The sequence below is a fragment of the Enoplosus armatus genome, chromosome 6 (assembly GCF_043641665.1).
Source record: "Enoplosus armatus isolate fEnoArm2 chromosome 6, fEnoArm2.hap1, whole genome shotgun sequence".
Taxonomy (NCBI): domain Eukaryota; kingdom Metazoa; phylum Chordata; class Actinopteri; order Centrarchiformes; family Enoplosidae; genus Enoplosus; species Enoplosus armatus.
Genome location: NC_092185.1, coordinates 25,416,324 through 25,440,008, shown reverse-complemented (window position 1 = coordinate 25,440,008; position 23,685 = coordinate 25,416,324). Strand labels below are relative to the sequence as shown.

Here is a 23,685-nt window from a genome sequence, read left to right as displayed (position 1 = left end):
TGTGAGAACTCCCTGAGCAAATAGTACGGTCTGAATGCAGTAGTCCATTCTGATAGACGGTTCTTACCTGACAGAATGCGCTGCGCTAATTTTAATCACAGCTGTAGAGGTTGTAGTCCATTCTGATAGCATTTTCCAACGTGACAGGGTCAGTTAAAAAACGTGACCCTACTTTTAACCATTTATACATGTAGTGGTCCATTCTGACAGAATCTTCCTCACTGACAGAATGCGCTACCCTATTTTTAAAAACATTTATGGTGGCAGTACCACAAGAATAGTCTTTCTCTTTAGAATTGGGAACCTGTGTTTCGACACTATTAACACTTGTAATTTTGTGTTTTGTTACATGAGAATAGATTATATAATTCATGCACAACTACTTCCTTACTATGAACAAGCAGTAATTAGGAGGTTATTGAGGGAAAACTCTTACTTAATGGTCTAGTAGTTGTAAAATATGGTCATGCTGAATCAGACATGAATAAGTGCCTTATAATGACTAATGTGCTACTAACATGCATGCTAATAAGCGACTACTTAATAGTGAATATATGTGCCTTAACATAACGCAATTACATTGAGTGCGTTTTGCCAGTTTTGCCTGGATGTCAACATATCCACGTTTCTATAAACTTCTTTGACACATCGAGTGTACAAACCTATTGATGAGGAGGTTCACACAGTGCGACACCTGCTGGTCATTTCTTGTAACTACTTTTTTTTTTTGCCGCGCTTGCTGTCGGATTACTGTTAACAAGCCTTTACTGTGTGTCAGTAAGAGCATAATAACACGTTATTATTCAATCACAATCTATTATTAAAGGCTCAAAGGCATCATTAATTAATATTATGGCCAGGTTATTACGGCATTCTCATGTTCTAACGTTTAACATTTGAAGCGTTTCATTGATGCTGATACTTAACACATTGAATGTGAGCTGAGTTCACGTTCACCATAACTGAAGGGTTAAACACAGTTGGAAATACGCATCAGTCGATTTTTGTCTGTGTGCAGGCTGCCAATGCTTTTGTCAGTGCACCTTGATTGGAGCAGCCTTGGAGCTCTGACTGAGCACACGTCGCTTTTCTTCCATTACTCACGGCGATGGCCTTAAAAGGAAAAACTGATGATTCATTCGGCCTTTCTCGACGAGTCAAGCGAGAATCGGCGCGCTCAAAACGTTCTAATGAAAGGACGTGACTGAAAAGCGATGGCGAATCGAGCGCCTCCAAAAAAAGGTCAAAGACTCCCACTCGGGTTTATGCATAGAAGAAGAAGTACAGTCACACTCTTCATCAGTGTCTCACAGAACTTTTTTTTTTTTTTTTTTCTTTTATTTCCCATGCATAGTTTGGACAAGAGTGTAGTGGAACTGAAATGAAATAAAATAAAAAATACAAAAAAAAATTATGGAAATGTTGACATTGACATTCATTGTGATTTTCTCTCCTTTGTGGACGGGACATAAGAGGAATCATGAACAAAACGTTTGCAACTAAAAAAAAACCAAAAACAAAACAGTTTTACGCAAGGGTTAAAATCTTCCAGAAAGTCCTTCAAGGTAGAATGGTGACGCATTTTTGGGTGGGTGGGAGGGGGGGGGGGGGAGTTCTGTATAACATAAATACATTACAAAAAAAAGTCCCTAAAACTAAAACATCCAGCATATTTTTTTTTATACAAAACAGTGCAATTAAATGGGGGTAAGGGTGATTTTCCAGCACTCACTTCCTCAATTTGCGACAAGTTGACATGTGACGTTCTTCTACTTCCTTCCCTCTCCTTTTGAGAACTGACGGAGATAGACCAGCACAATTGTAAACACTTCGTAGTAAGGTGTGTCTGGTACAGTGCTGCTCCGAACAACAGCGGAGCAGAAAATCAACCGGGGAGTTTTGAATTATGTAAGAAAATCCTTCATTTTTAACATTTGGTTTCCAGTTTTGGGGACAGGAGGCGGGGTGGACATTATTAGAGGTATGTGTGGGTCTTTTAATGCTACTACTGAATAAACAGAGGTCAGGATCTGTCCCATGTTGGTAGGTTTACAGTCAAAACATTTAGCAGCTGGTCCATGTGCCCCCCCTGCTGACCAGGATAATCCCTTCATTATCAGAGGATTGGCCTCAGAACTTGCAATGAAACGTTCCTAGCTGCTATCATACCTGATGATATTTCACTACTCTGGAGTTCTAGTGTCTCATGAAGGTCCAAATGCTGTTTTAGGGGATCTTGCACATTAACGAGAGTAAAATCCTGACTTCCTTTAGAATAGTGGGGCGAAAATCAACCAAATTTCGTAACAAATTCAGCATCCGGTTGCAATATTGGCTATTGGAAGCTTCAACTCAAAATGAAGTTCTGGGCCTTAAAACACTTAAAATTACTTACTAAGTTTGCTTCAACGTTGGGGAAAAAAAACAACAACCATTTCACAGTTCTAGCTAACACTGTATTGCAACAGCAACAGCAGCATGGGAACTTGTGGCGTAAACTTGGAAGTATGTGTGCATGAGTGAGAGAGCAGTGAAGTCAGCGAGAAAGAGAACAGCTTCTCTCTCTCACACACCGGGGGGGGGGGGGGGGGGGGGGGCACGTATGTGTTCACTCTACTGTGTGAGGTGTTATACTAAGATGTGACTATTCTCTGCCATGCCTTCATCGCCGGACAGGAAAAATGAAAAAAGACAATTCTTTTAAAAAAAAATGTGCATTAGACACCAAACTGACCATTGGCGTTGTATCCCTCAGTTGAAGTCTGGATGACCGTTTGAAACAGACCGCGTAAAGCTGCGTGTCCTTAAAGGCCATACTTTGCGTGGTGTGGAGGCTGGTAACTAAAGATAGACTTTCGATTGAGAATTTGGGATTTGTATAGCCTAAAATCTGCATCTATCAGAAGTGCTTTGCAACTTTCTTATGTGGAAAAGCTGTAAGGTGAGGGAGCTGTTCTGATCTAACTGTGTTGCTTAATCAGCAAGGTACAAGAGGGAATTTAAAAAAGAAATGAAACACAGTGCTGGTTTTCAGACCTCACCATCGATTAAAGACCACATGAACAGAACACCAAATGCTAACATGATAACAAAGTTCAGTGTGATCCCAGTGATTACTGTGAGAAGATATTACATATCTACACTTAGAAAATACACTTCAACACACCCGGATCCAAACAGTTCCTTCCGACAGTATGAAAAATATACAAATAAAAAATACAAATACTCTCAGACACCAGGTAGGTAGTTTTCTGTTGACATGAAATCAGTGAGGACTAAAAGATAAATATTTCACATTTTTTTTCTCTCCCTTGCATTTTAAAGAGAAACTAAAAAAAAAAAAAATGTGTGTATGAAGGAAAAGAAAAACGGTCTATTTTGAAATATCATCCTTCAGTAATTAGTAACATTGTGATACCGCATATTTCTTTTTCAGCTAAAAACACTTTAGCTTCTCTAGTAAGCAAAAAAAGAGCCAGTGTTGAAACCAAAAGCATTATAGAATTCTTTTTTTCAGACATCATACACTATGCACAGATAAAAAAACAAACAAAAAAAACCATTAACAATGATCAAGTCTTTTCCACACAGGAGAAATAATTCCTCTGTTAAGAGCTCAGGAAAAGACTGGAGATTCATCTTCAGCATCATCATTACTACCAGTCAGAAATGCCTCCAACAGTCAGAATCTAATTTCTGCCATTATAGATTCAGTTCAATGGAGAGACAAAAAAAAAAAAAAAGAGGTTGTTGATATAGATCTTTTTAACGTCCCATAATGCAAGAAACTGTGAGGGATGGGAGTGGTAGATGTTGAATTGGGTACTGGGGTACAAAGACAGAGAATGATCCAGGGGACAAGGGCACACCAGTGTGTGCAGGTAGCATCCGTCTCAGCTCTTAGTGTACTACAAACTCTGACCCATAGGAGGAGGAATATCAGTTCATGTACGTTAGTAACACCACCTCCAAATCCTGCTCTGGAGCAGTTGGGCATCAGGTTCCCGCCACGTGAGTAACAGTCATTTCTTGACATTAATGGTCATGCGCCATTTTGGCACCCATGTGGGAGGGACTGGTAGTGGAGGAGGGTCATCTGAGCTTCTTGGAAATTAAGGAAGAAAAGCCTTCACTGAGAAAGATAAGAGAAGATGGGAAGATGAAGAGGAAGAAAAGAACCACGCCACTCACTTGACATGTTCGGCACTGTGGGAAGAGCAGTAGTATTTCTTATGAGCTATGAATGTGGAGAGGCTGCTGAACTTGATGTTGCACAGCCGACAGAAGCGGGTGTTACCATTCTGGACAGGGGAGATCACAGTAGTTTTAGGGCCGGGGATGGTTGGGGCGGCCTTGTCTGGGAGGTGGGATGACGCCACCGTCTCCCTCAGGACCTCAGGCACAGGTGACAAAGTCAGAGAGGCAGCCCTTGGAGGAGAGACGGGCAGAGGTGAGCCCGCCGGTGGTGATCCACCCCCAGCTGAAGGGCTGCCGTTTACCAGTGGGGAGATGGGTGAAGTTGTACCACTCCTTTCCTGCCCGTTGATGCTGTCTCTGTGCACTCGGGAAACCATTCTGGACTGGCTGGTGGAGGTGGTTGCAGCAGCTCCATCCCTGGGACTAAGGCTGGGGCTGCAGCTGACTGCACTGCCTGGCTGGGGTATGGCCTCCTGTGGTGGCTGAATGGTTACAACCAGGCCATGGGTACTCTTGAAGTGCTCCATCAGGTCACAGGTGATGAGCCTGTTGGGGCAGTATGGGCAGACCACCTGAGGGGAACTGGTGTCTACACCTTTGGCTCCAGCTCCTGGGGTGGCTGCAAGTGTGGTGGTCGTATGGGGAGGAGATGTGGCAATGGAGCCAGGTAAGGCAGAGGGGTGAGGACTGGATGATGTACCTTGAGCCTGGGCAACCCACTCAGCGGGGAGAGCCTTAGCTTCCATAGGGTGCAGAAGATCTGGGCGTTCTTGTTGAGGCCTACTTTTGGGAGAGGTAGAGGCTGATCTCTTGAGCCTGTGAAGCTGCTCCAAGGTGTGGGGCTGGAGGGTGGTGGCAGGGCAGTAGTACGTTTTATGAGCCAGATAGTTCTCAATGCTGTTGAAGCTGATACTGCAGGCCGTGCACTTATGGTAGTCAGTAAGAGGCAGGGCAGGGAGAATACTTCCACTGCTCTGCCGTGTAACCTCTCTCAGACGGGGCCTCTTGCTCAGGTCAATTGGGCCATCTCCTTCGGGGCTGGAGCTGCCTGCCCCGCTGGGAGAAACTTCTTGCTTCACTGCCAAGCCCAGAACAGAGGGCGATGGGGCTGACGCAGCAGCAGTGGCAGCAGCGGCGGCGGCAGCAGCAGCAGCGTTAGCTAAGGCTTCAGTCCTGGCCATGTGAATCTCGTACATCTTCTTTCTTTTGCGTGTGCGGATGGGCTGGGGAAGGAAGGCTGCTGCGGTGGTTGCCTTGGTCATGTGTACGGCTCGATGGTTGGATGGGTCATGACGTGACGCGCAGTAGAAACGTTTGTGAACAGTATAGTTGTCATGACGGCTGAAGCGGATGTTGCAGGCCTGGCAGAAGGTTCTATTGGGATCATCTTCTAGGTCCTCTGCAGAACCACTTGCAGGACTCTGGCTGCCTTCGCTTGCTCTTCCTCCTCCTCCTCCCACACTTCCACCTCCGCCTTCCCCTTCAGAAGAGGATGATATTCCCTCTCTCCCCACAGGGGTTTCTGTCTTCACTTCCACCACCCTCCTGGATTCTGTTGCTCCACTCCCTGCAGGAGGGTCAGAGTCAGTAGGAGAGGCAGAGGCTGCTCTACTTGCTGCTCCACCCTGAGGAGATGCGGATGAGCCATGTGCCCCACTGGAAGGCACCGTGGCTGGGGCTGCATCTCTTGTTGACCCAGGGCCTGAAGCTGAGGTAGCACCTTCTCCATGGTGCCTACTGGAGCAGTACAGCCTCTTATGTGCATAGAAGTTGTTAATGTTGTTGAAGGTGATATCACACTCAAAGCAGGTGGCTCCTTTGTGAGGCGGAGTGGCTGCGGCTGTAGGTGCGGTTGGTCCAGAGGGGAAGAAGGCCGCTGGGTTGTTCTGAGGAACTGTCTGGCCCTGTTTCAGACGGCTATGGACCATCTCTGACATTTTAGCCAGTATCTCCGAGGCCTGAGGCAAAATGGCTGCCTCAGGATTGAACATGTACTGAGGCAAGAACATTGCTCCTCCTGGAAGAACTGATCCTGCACCTCCCACATGGGCAGGGCTGGAACCCGGTGTGGGACTAGTTGGTTCTGCCTTCACAGTTGTGGTGGCTGGACTCTTCGGAGAGCTCGATGTCTGGCAGGAGGAGATGGCAGTTTGCCCTTCCTTTGTCTTTTTTCTTGCTTCTTGATCCCCCTCCTCTTCGCCAACCTCCTCCTCCTCCTCCTCTCCATCTTCCTTAATCTCCATTTGCCGCTCTTCTGTCTCAGAGTCTGAATGAGGCTCCTCTTTGATCTTTAGGTCAGTAGTTGGAGCATCAGGAGGACTATAGTCTCGAGGCGTGGCTGAGCCACCATTTGCGCCTGGGCTGGATGAGTCTGGCTTAGGGACACAAGGTAGGGGCTCCCTCTCCTGGGGAGACGACTGGAGCTGGTCGACTGATGAAAGGGTACTTTGGCGAGGGGTGGGGCTCCTTTCGGCTGGGACCCTGACCTCTAAGTGGGTTCGTACATGCTGCTGAAGCTGGGCTGGGGAGTCAGAGTTGTGGCCGCACACTTGACACCTCAGCACCACACCAGAGTCTCCTGGACTGAGGCCTGATGAGAGAAGAGAGTCATGATTAGTGAACTAATCTTACAGATTTCAACATTGTCTGTACAATAACAACTCACTCCGATTTTTTTTAAATCAATTATCACGATGATGATATGACATACCAGTGGACAGGGGCAGCTTGGGAAGGCCTGGCCCCGGGGAGTAGACCTCACTGCGAGATCCAGGCTGGCACACCATGTGGCTGGTGACCAGATGGCTGTAGAGGATGTCCCTAGTGGTGGAGACGAAGCCACAGCCATGACACACCCCATTCAGTGTGTCTGTGTGGACCTTAAGGTGACGCTCACAGTTTGCTTTAGTGGTGAAGGCTGACAGACAGATGAGACAGACAAATGGACGCTCACCTGTGGAAGGACAGAGAGGGACAATAAGTTAGAGGGACAATGAGTGAGCTCATCCACCAGACAACCTAATGAACTGGTTGATGAAGGCACACTGGAGATGTGTCTGCAAGTTAGGCCTCAGTGCTCCGACCCTTTGTCTGTTTGGCATACATATAAATCTTGCTCTCACCACTGTGTGTGCGCATGTGGATCTCCAGTGAGCTGGCACTGGGGCAGCTCTTGTTGCACTGTGGGAAGGGGCAGATGCGTTCATTGGGGTAGGACTCCTTGGGTTTGTCTTGCGGCGGGGACGAGGCTGCGGCCGGCTGCTTTTGACGGCTGGCGCAGTAGTACATAAGGTGTGCCTGCAGGTTCCTCTCACTGCGGTACCAGATCCCGCAGTCCTTGCATGGGAAAATGTCCTCTGATAGCCAGCAGAACATACATTTTGAGTTAGTTGACTAAACAGAAAAGCACTACTGATCAATTAGAGATCTGTTCGGCAAGGTGAGGATATTCAACTCCAAGCACCTCAAGTGCCGAATTTGGATCTAATTGTAATGTAACAGTCTTTACCTGCACCCTCATTAAGAATATGCAAATATACCTAAAATATGTGGGTATGTCACGGAAACCATTTTTCAAAAGTCAATCTACAGCTAGATTGAGCAAGTACACTCGTGTTTGCCACGCACGCACGCACACACACACACACACACACACATTCCTTTGCTATTGCTATTGCTAGTATCCAAGGCAACAGGACACAGGTTATGGGAACAATAATTACCATATGTCTCACCATCTTGTTATTTTTAACAACCTCCAATTATTTGCCGCAGTGTTAACAGATCTAGGAATGTGTAATCATCTGGTATGATTACCAATGGGCACGGCAAATGTGTGCGTATCTGGTCATCAGCCACGGACATTAGCGCAGCACATGGTCAACAGAGAACTTTAAGGGGTAGCGGTGGCAGAAAAGGGAAAATGCTCTGCACTTGAGCAATGATGCTCAAGATTGTTAAAGAGCTGCAGTGTCACCTTGTGGCCAAAGAGGATATTAAAACTTTCAGACGGTAAATTACAGTGGGTCGTTACGGCTTGCAGGCACCAGGTTATATTGCAGTGGTCAGAATAACAACGCCTGAATAAAAGCCATAAAGACTGACAAGACAAAAATTGTGTAGTGTAACAGATTAGAGGGGGATCCTGTACTGGATACTCATATTTCTTGTACATTTTAAATACATATTCTAGGAATTCTCTTATTATTGTTATTGATGTTTCTAGTACCTTTGATACCACCATATAGATCTTTTAAATTCCAATTCTTATAGATAACTTAGTCACCTAAATTAGACTATACTGTATAATAGAGTTCAGTATGTACACTATTGTATCAACAAAAACGTATTAACACTGCCAACAAATTAAAAAAAAAAAAAAAAAAAGTTTTCATGCCTTAAATACCACACTCACTATTGACAACGGCAGTAGCCAAGATGGCAGCCATGCCAGCTTGCTGCGGGAGGAGCTGGATGTCAGAGCGAAGCGCCGCCGGGTACAGCAGCTCCTCCTTCACCACGGGTTGTTTCTGGGTGACGAGGCTGAGCGGAGGAGAGAGCCGGCCCAGCGGCGGGGAGGAGGAGGAGCCCGGAGGAGGCGACAGGGACGCCAGGAGCCTTTCACCAGCCGCGAGCTCTCTGGTCACCTTACAGAACAGCTCCTCACCTGCGGACACAGACTCACGTCACGGTTGGAAACTGTCTTTTGTCTAGATATCCGGATTTTATTCTGTTTTAGGGTGGTAGTTGCTGACAGATCGGAGACATATTTTCTTAGCAGGAAAACTTGTAACAATTCGGCATTTGTAAGCAGTATATAAGAGCAATTTTCAAGTGTTCATTAATGTACAGTATTCTCCTATGAAGACATATTTTATATCAACACAACTGTGTTAATATATGGTCACTCATTATCAGTTTATACACCAGCTTCCACTTCTGGGACTGGGGTTTGTACCGGACAACGGGAATGCCGACGCACGAGAAATACGCCGCGCATCGCGAGGAGCCACATTCAGGTGGATGCGACGCTTGGGGCGTTCTCTGTTGTCCACGTGGAAGAACTCACCTCGGCTGTAGATGGTGCAGTTGGCAGCCAGGATGTCAGAGGTCAGTGGGAGCACGCTGATCCAACAGTGCGGATCTTCACACACCAGACTCAACCTGGAATTCTACACACAGACACACAAAGAAAGGAGGATAACAATCTTTATTATCTTAAATATACCAGCAATGTAGGTCTCGGTTTGTGACTATTACTCTCTCTTTTACTGCGTTCCAACGGGTTCACATTTCCCTCATCCCTCTCCTTCAGATCCCCAACATTGTTTCAAAAGGAAACAAATCAAATCAAATCAGAGAGAGATGCTCTTAAAATACATGCCATTGTCACTTTCAAGTGTTCATTTTCTTCTTTAATTGGGCTGCTTTATAGTACAGATACTATAGACCATGAGATAATCTAAAAAAATAAAAAAACAAGCACTAATTGCTGTCAATTGGAAATATGCAGTCACACAGCACTGTCCAGTGTGTGGCCAGTGGTAAACACCAGTTTATAAAAAGAACGTCAGCGGGCAGGGGATGATTGCAACCCAAGAAGGAAATGAGGAAATGAGGGGAGCACGGGCTGAACAAAGCCGCATAGACAAAATAAAGGAGAAGAGAGAAGAAAAGAGGAATAAAAGAGGAAGAGGGACCCAGGGAGAGAGGGAGAGAAGAAAAGGAAGAGAAAGAAGATCTGATGAGGTCGACAAGCTGCTATTCAGGCTGCTGCCATAATAAGATCCACAGTGGATACACTGGACAAAGAGTGGGGAGATCAGCATCCAGCGTCTTATGTGTGGAGGTATGAGAGAGACAGGAAGAGAGAGAGAGCGCTCATAAAACACACACAGATACACACACACACACACACACACACACACACACTCACACACACCTGTGTACCCGGAATACAATCTTGTCTTTGTTCACACGAGGCTCCGGGAGCATTCCCTCTGACACTGATCACTCCCATGGGCGCTTATGCCATGTCTCCATGACCCCCACCTCCCCACCCGTCCACACACACACACACACACACACATGCGCGCAACAGAGACACACTGCCACCGTCACCTCATTGCAATTGGTTTAACTGCAAAACCTACCCTGCAGATATAAACTAGAGAGAAAACAACATCTATCAAAGTGGTGCGTGCATATGTACTGTGCTGCCCCAGCTATTCTGTTGTTTTTCATCTCCTTACTCCTAACCTAAAAATACAACTAATTAAAGATATTAGGAGAAAATACAGCACTTAAAAAGCACTGCAATGGCTGAATCTCCTTTCTATCAAACCTCACTGTATGAGGGCAGCACAGTTTGGTTCGGTCAGCGGTGCAATGCTGTTCATTTCCCACCAGGAGGCAGCATTCCCTCAGCCTGGACCTGAGCGTCCTCACACCAGGCCGACTGATGGAGCCGTTACTGTCGATAAGGGTCAAAGTTGAGGAGATGGTGTATCCTGCCTGTTAAGGCTCAAAACGTAGCTTTAATATCAAGGCTCTCACCATGGCCGTGGTGTTATGTTACAATGACCTTTTCATGTATTTCAATTGGAAGTGAATTCACACCGCTTTCTTGGCCCAAATGATTCATTCGATCACCGGCTCGTCCTCGCGGCGGACGCTGACCAACGGCTCACTGGCGTGGGATTCGTTAACGTTTAATGCCTGCTACCGCCATTATTGCCATCAGCTACCTATAACATGTAAAAACACCATCTCATAAATGCAAGTAATCTTACATTCCCAATAGGGTGGCTAACATAAGCGTGACTCAAAGATAGGTCTTTAAGGTCTGGGGGGGAAAAAAACAAATTCAATGTTCTCGAAACAACACGACCAATGGGAAGCTTTTTTTCAAAAATGTTTACTTTGTCATCGAATCCTAATTCCCGTTATTGCTTTGTGTGGTAGCAATTTTACAGTGATGAGTATTCCTATGTGTTATTAATACTGCTGCATTTAAGACTGATTGGTGTGAAAATGAACCTCCAAGTGAGTGAGGAAGGGATCTGTCACTGGCTTTCTGGGAGGAAAACTAAGTAGTGGACAGTGTGAGTCAATACCGCATTGAGTGGTACTGCATGCATTGCACTTTTTAAATCAATCTGCACCTCTACTGTTGGTTTTTATAATGAACTGAATTGAATGGAAACCAGTGGCTGGCTAGAATGGTAGAAAACGTTTTAATCTAAACTCATCAGCATGGTTTGAAAAGAATCGTTGCCTATGATATAAGGTATATGTGATTTGTAGTAAATGGGGTGAAACAGTGGTTCCCAAAGTTGAAACTAGAGTGTTGTAACTCTTTAAAAAAGGAACATCACTGTCTAGTTACCTGCTCACGGCTCATGCTAAGCTGTGATGAGTCTTTGCGAGTACACATTTGTTGGCTATAAAGGGGTCAACAAGCTGAAAAGGTTAAAAAAAAAAAAAAAACACATAACCTTAAACCTGCGTTATTTCAAATGAGCCTCTCGTCCAAACATGGTCACTTCTGGCTCCAAAATTCAAGATGTCGACGGCCCAAATGCCAAACTCAATAGTCCACAAACCAATGCGTGACGTCACGGTGGCTATGTGCACTTCTTTTATATAGTCCATGGCTAAAGCATGCAAAACCATTGGAATGGTCCGCAAATAGCCAAACCTCCCAACATAGCAGCCAACAGAAAAACATCACTGGCATAGATACATGAAAGAAAGGACTGCATTCATTCGTCATGCTATTCTTGCACACTGGGCAAATACCGATTATCAATAACCAAGGAGGCAGGTAACCAATATTTGGAATTGCTATACATTCGCAGCAAAAGTGAACACAAGATGATGCCAATGTTTAATTAAATGCTAAAAAAACTTTTCAACATTATCTTTAAAAAAAATAAAAAATAAAAAATAAAGTGCAGGGAGCTCCAGGCAGCATTTCTTATAAAGTTAACCGGGAAAATAAATAAATAAATAAACAAAATAGTTCCCCAAATCGCCTACATTTAGCGAAATCCCGTAGGCTATGACTTCGAGCATTTTTTCAGGGGTTTGACGAGGACACTGGGCGTGCTTGTCATTATATAAATGAATGACATGACTGTGACGTGAACGATTCTGAGAATTAGAAAATTGCTGAATATCAGAGCCGGTCGAACCCTAGCGCACAGCATGACCAGGCAGATCATACCGCACAGCCTCCGAGTTACACCTTGAAATGCTTTGAGAAGATGGACGTCGTCTGTGGGACGGCTCGGGAAGACGGCGAGAAGAGAGGAGGGAAGGACAGAAGGAAGGAAGGAAGGAAGGAAGGAAGGAAGGAAGGAAGGGAGAGAAGGCAGAGCGGAGCGTATTGGATTTCATGGGGAACTAGCGCTGATATGAAGAGATACGGCTGCTTTTGTTTTAATTTGTAACCCAATGCTGGAGCCGTCTGAGCTGTAAGTACTGCTAATTTGTTTCAGACTAATTCATCATGGCCACAGCTTTGGAATTCACCATGATAGGGCAATGGGGAGAGCTCAGCAGCGCACAAGTGGAGAAACACACACACACACACACACACACACACACACACACACACACACACACACACATTTATACACACAATGCAAGAGAAAATGACAAACACTCACACACAAGCTTGTTATTCAAAGATCTAGAATATTAAGTCATTACTCGTGACTCACTGTGAGTGTGATCTTTTTCTTGTTTGAGAATTAACGACACTTTTATTAAGAGTCAACTCTCCTCAGCTACGTCAACGTGTTTTTAGTCTGATTTTTACTGTCCTCTAGGACAAAAGAAACATATTCCAGTATCCCTTTATTCTCACGTCTGATGTCTGACCAGAGAAATACTTACAGCGACAACCTTTACGACCTTTCTAGTCCCGCATCGGCCCTCACATTGAACAAGCAGTGTCAAGCGGAAAAGAAGCTCTCCAGCCAAATGTAGCTCGAGATCAGATGTAAAGACAGGAAGCCTGAAGGACTGGGCGAAAACGTTTCTATCTTGGGGGGCCCACTTGCGGACTCATTGGGATTCAGGAAACACTGCAGTGGCTACAGTAGCATGTGAAAACAACTGGATTTAAATGAGATACTGATCAAGCAAAAGTCAGGGATTTAACTCGTAGAACTAAATCGCAACATAACCAAACCGCAAATTGCAATTATAGATTCTCTGAAACCTGAAAAAAAAAACATGGTATTTTACACACTTTACCGCCACAAACACACACACACACACACACAAACACAGCCTCACATGAGATAATGAGAATCAGAGAGGGACAGGGCCAGATCACACATTGAGTGTGTGTGTGTGTGTGTGTGTGTGTGCGCGCGTGTAATTAACCAGGCCAGCAGAGAGTGCAGACGCCAAAGATGTGGGTGCGAGTTAAGGAGAACAGAGAGGCCATCGGATGGTATCAAAACCCTTTTCACTTCTTCCCGGTCTGACGCCGATCTCGGTCCAAACGGCCGACAGCCACCTGTGAGGAACATGTCTGGGCCTAGAGTCCAAGAGTCCACCTGGGCTGCTCTGAAAAGTTTTGCGGAGCGGGCCAAACAGTGTATTCTATCAATTGTTTGCTTGTTTACATGATGTTTCAAACTTCCGGATACATTTTCATTTTGTTTCACTTAGGTGAAGTTATATACTGTATAGCTATATTTTTCACTGATGTATTGAACAGCATATTTGAGTAAATGGGGGAAAAAGTGGCTTAAAACATTTTTGTACTCCCCCACATGGCAAGTGTATTGGCAACAGCGTTGACATTTTTCACACAACACCCAGCCCTTTATGACATCACTACTTTAATTCGGAGTATTGCGCAAAAAGTTGCTTCTCGTCATAAAATATCCTAATTGTTTCTTTCATTTAAAGAGACCCTCTTTGATTTGCTGAAGGCACCCAGGTGTGTCAGATCGACAACACTGACCGTGAAAGATCACTTTCATCACTTTATTTAGGGCGTAAATGTATTTCGCAGCGTAAATAAAGTGAGAGGTGCGAGGTTTTCTTGTGTTTGAATGTGAAGAAGTTGCTCTCTGAGTCAGCTCTCACTGGATCAATAAAGCATTATGTCATTATTTTTCAAAAAAAAGAAAAAAAGAGTCTCTTGGGAGACGACAAGTGTCAGGATATGGTATGAAAGTGTGCAGTGAGGGGAAGAAAAGGAAGAGGGAGGACCAGAAGGAGAAAAGGGAATGGGATGGTACATTTTTGACTTCAGACTTTCATAAAAACGAGATCGAATACAGATCTATAGATCACATAGACGCAGCTGTATCAAGCGCCAGCACACCTTGCCGTACCTCGTCACCCTCTTTTACTTTTGCCTCACGTTAACTATCCACCCAGCTCGATCAGTGGGATGTCAGGCCTCCCCGGCACGGCTCCATCTTGGTTGAGAGTGCTGCCTTAAGCCCCATCAGCTGGAGGAGAGTCTTTGAGCTGCAGTCTAAGCCCCTCGCCCAGACCCCGGTCCCCTCATGAATATTAACCAGCCTCGAGCCCGGCTTTAATCTGCCTGATCCCCGCACTGCTGCCGCAGAGACGATAGCGAATCTAATTATTTGGTCTGATATTAACCCCCCACTCCCACACACACACACACACACACCATTCCCACCCCCAACGCCCTGTCCTCACTATAGCTGCTGTAACATTCACACATGTGTGTTAGCGCAAACACACACCAACTGAACTCCAGAGCCACCTTCTTTTGCCAAAGTCAGTTCATATAAAGCATTCACACACACACACACACACACACACACACACACACCTCTCTCTCTCCACCAACCCCCCCCCCCACCTCCAGCGCAGCCTGCGACGCCCTCTCCTTATCAGGCCCAAAAATGCCCTCCTCCTACGCCGATAAAACTTGAATGCAAATGATGCCAGGGTGATTTCATTTCTTCATTTTCTTCCTCCATTCCCTCGTCCAGTATCAGAATGGCTCCTCGCCCTCTCTCCCTCCTTCTCGGGGAGCCAAACAGTGGCGAGCATGATGATGATGATGATGATGATGATGACGGCGACGGGGACAGGAAGCGGAGGAACTTTCCCTGAACTAACCCCAGCGTCTAACCCCATCGCACGTCGCCCTGTGCCGTATGTACACTTCAATTAAAAGGGGTGGAAAAAGAGAAAAAATATACTGAGAGCCCCACCCCACCCCCCACCCCCCCTCTCAGTACCACCACCAGCATCATCACCACCCTACCCTGAAGATGAGCAGATTAAGATTTCTCTGTACAGCTGTCAACTGCCACAGTTTTACTGCCACCACTGGGGAATAAGTATGTTTGTATATGCAAATCACTACCGGTACATCTAGCACATCTATGTCTCAATGGTGTATACTGTTTCACACTGTCTAACATGGCTGAAAAGGGCAGCCCCGCGTCCACTGAATGTTACACGTGCAAGTCAGTCATCCTTACGTACGCGGCTTCAGGAGGGCCGTCGTCGAGACTTCAGGAGGACGGAGAAAAAACAGCACTTGCACGGCCTATTTGGGAAGCTCTTCCAAAATGGAAAGGAGGAGATTTCCCCACAAGAAGTCGTTTAAATGATTTAACAGCACTGCTATCAGGTCAATGATAAAGGTGCAATTAAAACAGTCAGTGCCTTACGCCGTAAAAGTGGGTTTTTCCATATTCTTAAATATATCCTTTATTTTTCTTTGGCGCCAGGACGCTTCTTGTCGGACGAAATGCGCTTTCTTTGTTGTTAGAAGGTTCAGTGTTCAGTCGCATTCATTCAGTCACGGTGGGCTGCACACACAGTAGTGCAAATATCATAATCACTATCCTTTTCTCAATGAAGTTTGGCTTTATAACCCTAACCCTAACAGTCTGAAATTGGCAACATGTTGACTTCAAAACCAGGAACTATCTGATCAAAGAATAAGAACATTTAATGCCAGCTTTCAACACTTAATGGTTTTTCAGTACTCGATGCATTCAGTTGGTACCAAATAAGTACTGAGAAATATACCCAGCCCTATTGGTCGATTACAGTTTGCCCAACTGATATTGGGTTTTTGAGAGTTAAGACGTTCTTAGGAACCGTAACATTTTGCATTTTGACATTTTACAGAAGTTGTCATTGTCTCCTGGTTAACAAACTATATAACAGCTGGGCTTTTTTTAAATTTTTGAATTCAAAACATCTAAAAAACCTCAGCATCTATCTTTGGCGTTCCTCTTCTGCTCTCTTGTTACCTCCTGGCCCATTTACATTTACGCTACCAATATACCGTATCTTTCCGCTACATTGCATTCACTTGCCATTTGTCCAAACTGGCTTACTACAAGTGCATTCAACCTTCGTAGGAAAAGAGAGGTAGGTGTCATCAAAGATTGTAAGTGCATCCCAAAGAAACTTCAGTGTAAAAGTTCATTCCACCACTGCGGGGCCAAAAGAGGAATACAGGAATACAGGAATACCAGTAGCAGCCAATGGAGCGCTGCAGCAATCCTAAAAATGGGTTTTTGGTCAGATGCTTGAAATAAGGTCTGTGGTTACACACAAGCTTAAGAGATTCTCACGTTTTGTTCTACGACATAAAATACGTCAGTGAATATCGCACTCGTGAGTTCTGAAGCTTTTACGCGTCTTAAAAAAGGCCGGTTGCTAACAAGCGGCTAAATGAGACCACAGAGGTCGTCGCGGACGTTTAACGTCTTCATGCCGAAACACGGAAAGTCATCGACTCACCAGTCCGCCTTCACAGCCTCGTTGTGTTTATACTCTACATCTACCCGTCTATATATCTATATCTATCTATAGTTCCTTTATAGCCTAACGTTAGCTTTTTACTTCTGGCCATTCCATTTACGCTTCAGAAATCATAAAAGTAGCGTTCATTAGCGAGGATGATCTTGCCGAACAAAATGTAGAAGTGTTAAGTATAATAAACTTTCTAATAAACACTGTGTAATATTTGCACAGCAACTGAAGAACATCCGAAGTGAATGTCCAAGTTCAAAAAGGTGTATTTTGTCTTTGAAAAATCCTCTCCAGCATTAGGCGTTGCAAATGTTTTACGCTCCTCAAGGTGGGAGTTTAACCAGCCACCCTGCTCCTCTCCTGACCTTTTCAACCATCCCTCGTTCGTTCCCTCCTCTCACAAAATCATTCATTCAATCATCCCATTCACCCTCTTCCTCCCTTCTCCCCTTTCACTGTCTCTCTTGCACCACCTCTTTCCTTTTATACACCTCTTTCTTTCTTAATCTCAGATTCTCTTCCTCCCCCCCCCCCCCCTCCCTCCGTCTGTCCGCCTGTCCCTCCTCCCCCATCCTATCTCTCTCTCTTTTCCCTCTCCGTCTCTCATTCTATCTCTCGGCTACAGGAAATGGTTTCTTTCCCGATCCAGGGGGTTGGAAGGGTGTACTCACTGTCCCAAACAAAGAGGTCACTGTGTGAATCCTCCAAAAATACAAAGAAGAAAAGGAAGGCAGATAAAATCAGAAACCGACTCTCATCCGCCTCTCTCATACAAACACACACACACACACACACACACACACACACACACTTTTCCCCCATTGCACTCACGCAAAATATTTCTGTAACATTCAACAGAGACACAAGGTACTTTCTTTCACTGTATACAGTATTCCGCTTACAAGGTACTAATATTGTCGATGTACACGGGCCGAGTCTCGGCAGGGGAGTGAAAGCTTATTCCCTTGAGCAGGCGCGCTCGTATCGGCGCACAACTCCGAGAACCAGAAAAAGAAGAAGAAGAAGAAGGAGAAAAAAAAATTTGAGGGAGCCAGGTTTGATGAGCTGCATGCAAATGACATGTAAAAATATAAAACTGCGATACTTAAAACGGGAGCCGAGATAAGAGATTTGAAAATGAGGCACTCTTGGAAAGCAGGCTCCTGAACTGCCGGAGATGAGGCTCAGAGATAGAGAGGATAGAGGTTTTCCCCTCTCCTCTTCTCCTCTCTTACACCTCCTCCTCCTCCTCCTCCTCCTCCTCTTTCCTTCCTCATCCACCCTGCAGAAGCCGGTGCAGATGACAGGGAGATGCAGATACCAGCCAGTCATTGCCACTGAGTGATGAACACCTCTTCCCTCTCTCTCGTTTAACCCTCCTCCTCTTCCACGTCTGCCTCACCTCTCCCTCCACCTCTCTTTCTCGCTCATATTTCTTCCTTTTCTTTTCATATTTCATATTTCTTTCTGTCGCTCATGTTTTGTTTCAGTTGATGGACCTTTCCTTCCTTTCTCTTTGGACCTCCTTTGTTCCTCTTCCTCCCTGGCCTGGCTGGCTGCATTTCTATCAGTATTTTATCTTGGCGGTTCTCTCCCTTCTCTCCAATTTTTCCTCTCCCCCTTTCTCACGGTGATAGGCTCTTCTGTCAGGGCCAGGTTAACAGACAGAGTGACAGACAGCTGCTGTCATGACGTGGGCGAGTCATGCGACAGGTAGCCTATATGGGGCACACTGATTCAATCGCCGCAGATAAAAGCTAGCTCTCCTTAAAGGGGACATATAACGCTTTTCCATTTCTGTCAATGTCGAATGTTCATATTAAACGGCGCCGAAGTTTCAAATAATGAGGTAAACATACGTAAAAGTAATGCCTGTGAGGAGAAAGTCATTCAAACGCTCTGCCCGGGACTACTCTTCCAAGTCTTTTGCTTTTTCGGTGGTGAAGGGAAGCTAGTTTCTTGTTGGACAGACGGCTAGTTAGCCGTGCAGCTAGCAGTCCTCTTAGCCAGCTGACTCTAACCATCTGACTCTCAGAGCCTGGGCCTGAAAGCCTCCTAGCATGTAGTCATCTTTACATCGCATTGGCGTTCCTGTTATCGATTGATAACTAAAGCTTGCTAAATCGTTGGCTGCTAACTCCAAGGCAAGTTGGCTAGCAAGCCTAATCATTGATTCAAATGCAGCCACACCGGCTAGCCACAGTTGTGTCAACATTAACACTATTTACAACGTATGAAACACCCAAATTGGTGATATGTTATATATCGTCACCTTCCTAAAATAATGGCCTAAGTCATTTTTTGACAAAAATTATTTTTATTTGACTTAGGCAGTTTTACAAGCTTTTCAAGATGGCGGCCGCTTCAAGAAGAACGAAAATCTACCCAGCCGCGGAAGTGATTGCCATGATTCAGGGCTCGTCAGCCTAATGGTAAGTGATGAGGTTTACTATGATATAGGCTAGGCTGTAAATATTGCATAGTTATTCAGTCTTTTTAGCCAGCAAAATAGCCAAGTCCATGAAGCTAGCATTTAGCCAAGAGTGGAAAGGCTCCACAATCTGTGGCTGTTACAAGTGATCAGCTTTCTGTGAACTCTCATTTTTTCCACATTATATGATCTAATTAAGAAAGATTTGAATACCGTATTATAATCTAACAGCTAGAAATGATGTGTATAACAAAAAAAATTACTTTTGTGTTTTTATTGAATGAAAATCTCACTTGAACATATTATTAGTAATCAGAGTTGAAGGTTTCAAATTGCTTAAGTCACAAAGGCACGTTCAAAAATTTGCCTAAGTCATTTATTCCTCTTATGTTACATAATTGACAGACATTGTTATTAGTATGTCAATAGTCATCTATTGTCATAACCTTTTTGAGTGAAATTATTAATAAATGTCATATATTCAATATTTGGTTCCGTTTTTTGTGTTTTCTGAAAAACCTGAAAAAAATGACTTAGGCCATTATTTTAAGAGGGTGTCGATATATAAATGTAAATTTACCATATTCTGTTGACGTTTGGCATCTTTTCGTCTTCTGCCGCAACTCCGGCCAAGATAAATGACATACATACATGAATGTCTTCTGTAACCCAACCAGCACACGGACTATATTTGGAAGTTCAACTTCCCTCAACTTCCTTCACGTTGATACTGCGGTTGGATATGGAGGTACTATAAGCTAACAAAGATAAGTGTAATTTGATATGATGGAGAGGTTAGTTAGTCAATCACATTTGTACACTGCATAAGATCTCTTCTTTAAAAGTCTTTTTAAGAATGTTCCTTATGTTTCGTGTTCTCTGGGGGGGGGGCATCGCAGAAGGTGTCCCAACATTCACTGTAACCGTTGATTTGTCAGCTTATGAAGGAGCACCATTTTAATTAACATTCTAATTTGATGGGCGGAGGAGAGAGAGAAACAGAGAGGCAGAGAAACACTGCTGATGAGCCCAGATAAAACATAAAGATCAGAATCAGGATGTAAACAAACCAGCTCAACGCCAAAAAAAAAAAAAAAAGAGAGAGAGAGAGAAAACAGCTCAAGAGAGAATAGGGAGGAGATGGTGATCACCTTCACTTGTCCTTCCAGGGGAGAGAGGGAAGGAGGAAGTGGAGAGGAGAGCAGAGGAGGTAGAGGGTAGGAGAGAGATAGAGAGTGAGAAGAGACTACCCAAAAAGTGTTTGAAAAGCCGTGGGTGGCGCGCCTTATCGCCCAAGTTCTCCTGGAGAGATTATTGGGGGATTAGTGCGAATGCTTGTTTCTAAAACATGATGAAAAGACGTTCGGTGCTTGATAACGCTTTGAACTCCCCTACTCTGCTCCTTCTAGGATTGTGCCTTCAGGCTGCCTTTTCCACGAAAGACAGGATCGGGGTGGGATGAGCTGCTGGGTGATGCTGAAGGAGAGAGAACAATAGGTGTGACAATGTCGTAAGCGGAGTTTCTCCTGTGGTAAAGCGTGGGGACTTTGGACACCCGTGCTTTGGGGAGATGCAACAGATGCGACGAACTCTAGGCTTGCGTAGACTTTGGCAAACCGACCCTTTTCCCGCTTACGCTTCATTGGAGCTGAATTTTCACAACAATCCTCCAACTTCGCTCCAATCACATGCACTATAACTATCAGTTAATTAAAGCAGGAGCCAATCAGAAGCGGAGGAGATATAATATCAGATTTGTTGCGTGTGATCCAATCAGAGGCGCGGCAGTGGCGCGCTTGCTCCTGGGTTGCCATGGGAGGCTCGCTGAGGAGGACCTGGTTGTTCACTCAACCAAAAACTGTGAGGAATCAGCAGCCAGCTGATCAGTTGATCAGTAAACATTATTATACCCTGTTCTAAAGTCCAACAGCCATATCAGCCAGAATATATTTAAATAGATAAATGGGTTCACGCCTCTTTCTCAAGAGATGCAAATGGAAAGATTTCCATATGACACAGGTCGGTTAGCATGCCACTAATCTAATGAAGGAGATCAGTTGGAGGAAGAGGGAGGACTGGATCCCAACTGCTTCTCTTTGCCTCTCTCTCTCTCTCTCTTACCCAATCTGCCCCCCCTTCCTGATGTAATGTTGCTGGGTAGGCCTCGTATTAAACTGATAACTTATCTGCTCGGGCCAAATAAGAAGCAAAGAGAAGTTGAGAGAGAGAGAGAGAGAGAGAGAGAGAGAGAGAGAGAGAGAGAGAGAGGGCGATGCTGGAAGGGGCAGGACTGCTGAGTGGGCCATGCCAATCTCACCCAGAGATGGGGGGATGGGGGGTGGGGTGGGGGGTGAAGCCTTGGGGCTTCACAGAGCCCAGTGAGGCTGACGACTGAGGTGGTATAAGTAAGATAGAGGTGAGGAAGGAGAGGCAGCGGAAAAGATCTGAAGGGAACAAAAAACATTTCCATTTCTTTTTATTTCGATATACTGTGCTCCGCAATTGCCTCATCATTCAATCGTTCAAAATGAAGAACAAGTTCTTTTCCAATAGTCTGATTTGCTTTTCACATCCACTGTGTGATCAACAGGGAGGCATGAGAGAATGCAGGGATGGTAGGTGTAAGAGTTTAGCCTCTCCCTACCTTCAGAAAATAAGTAGAAGATTTCCAAAAATGAGACAGCGATTCCTCAAAAAGGTCAAAGGAAGTGTTATAATCAGGAACATATATCCTTGTGGAAAGCCCCTCACAACCTTTCCCTAACCTTGACCCCCAAAAAAAAAATCAACATTCTTGTCTGGCGATGGGGTTGAAAGATCTGGATTTATCTTTTACTCAAAGCGAACAACGCTTTATGACATTGAATATTATTCCTGTCATCATCTAAAAAGGTGTGTAAAGTGACTTTACCCTTTACATCTGCTGTGTGTTTTTGGAATACAACTCTATAATAACCAATGGAGGAATGCAGTGTGATGGCTCGGGCTGTAGTGGAGCAGCAGGGGAGCGAGCAGATTTCTCCTCTTCAACGCTGAGGAGGATAGCCCTGACCCCTGCTGACTCGCCAGGGAGGGAGGGAGGGATGGAGGGATGGATAGAAGGGAGGATGAGGAGTGACAGGGAGAGAAACACAGGAGGAATGTGAGATTACGGCCACTATCTACAGGAGATACTGAAGGTCCGTCTCCTACCTTCTCCTTTCCACAAATGAGGAGGAGGAGGGGGGAGGGGCAGAAAATGAGGAAGAAGAGAGAAAACGGCTATTAAAAGTCAGAACGAGAAGCTTTCCATGTGAATGCAGAGCCCTCGAAAGAACAGAAACTGACTACAGTTTCGAGGAGGAATAGGACGGTATGGGCAGCGGAAGGGAGGGGAAGAACAAAAGGTGATGGGTGAGTGAGTGTGTGTGTGTGTGTGAGTGAGTGCTCGTGCGCACACACACACACACACACACACACGGACACAGACATCTATCTGTACACTCAGAACCTCACTGATAATAAACGAAATCTTAGAAATGAGAGCCTATCAAGCAGGAATCAATCACTGGGGTTTGTTGTCCAGGAGGATGGCGCCATATGGAGATAAAAGACAGGCGGATGTCTGGGGAGGGCTGGGAGGAGTGGAGGAGAAGAGGGCAGAGGATGGAACAGGAGTCTGGGGAGGGCCGGGAGGAGAGGGGAGGAGAGGGGAGGAGAGGAGACGAGACGAGAGGAAAGAGTACTGATGGGGAGAGGCCTGAATGTGTGGTATAAACTCCATCTGGCTTTATTTGAAATGGGTGGACTTTTTTGTGAACCGGACGCGACCTGATTTGAACCCAGATGTGGACTGGTTAAACTGGGCGGAACTACATTTGGCACCTGGTAGCCAAAAACAACTTGAGATAAGACAAGCGAGCGAGGTATAGATCAATTGCACAAACAAACAAAAAACAAAAAACAAAAAAAAAGCGGTCGGAATGACTGCATGTGTGTCCGTTTGTGCTCCATGCCAGGAAGCCTCTCCGAGCGTCAGTATCATATGATTAGATGGACTTATGCACATGATGCACAAACCCAGCCTCTGATAGGGCTCCATCCGGTCCCACACTGTTCCAAACCAACACACACACACACACACACACGTGATAAGGTGTTTATTCATTGTCTCTCTTTGTTACCCCGACCATCCCGACCTCTGACCTTTCACCATTCCAACTTCAATCCCCTCAGTTAGCTGGAGGTCTCTCTTCAGCCTGCTGCAGCTAAACAACAACAGTGGTTTGCTC

The 23,685-nt window shown here is 45.2% G+C and overlaps 1 protein-coding gene across 1 annotated transcript in view; it reads right to left on the bottom strand.

Annotated features, from left to right (window-relative positions):
- Nucleotides 1-4,187: 4,187 nt before the first annotated feature.
- zfpm1 (zinc finger protein, FOG family member 1) overlaps nt 4,188-23,685 on the bottom strand; it is an 86,413-nt gene continuing 66,915 nt past the window's right edge. The window contains exons 5-9 of the mRNA XM_070907855.1: nt 9,266-9,368; nt 8,612-8,863; nt 7,320-7,553; nt 6,908-7,150; nt 4,188-6,787 (exon numbers count right to left, since the gene is read on the bottom strand). Coding sequence (XP_070763956.1) covers nt 4,188-6,787; nt 6,908-7,150; nt 7,320-7,553; nt 8,612-8,863; nt 9,266-9,368 — 3,432 coding nt within the window. The remainder of the gene's footprint in view (nt 6,788-6,907; nt 7,151-7,319; nt 7,554-8,611; nt 8,864-9,265; nt 9,369-23,685) is intronic.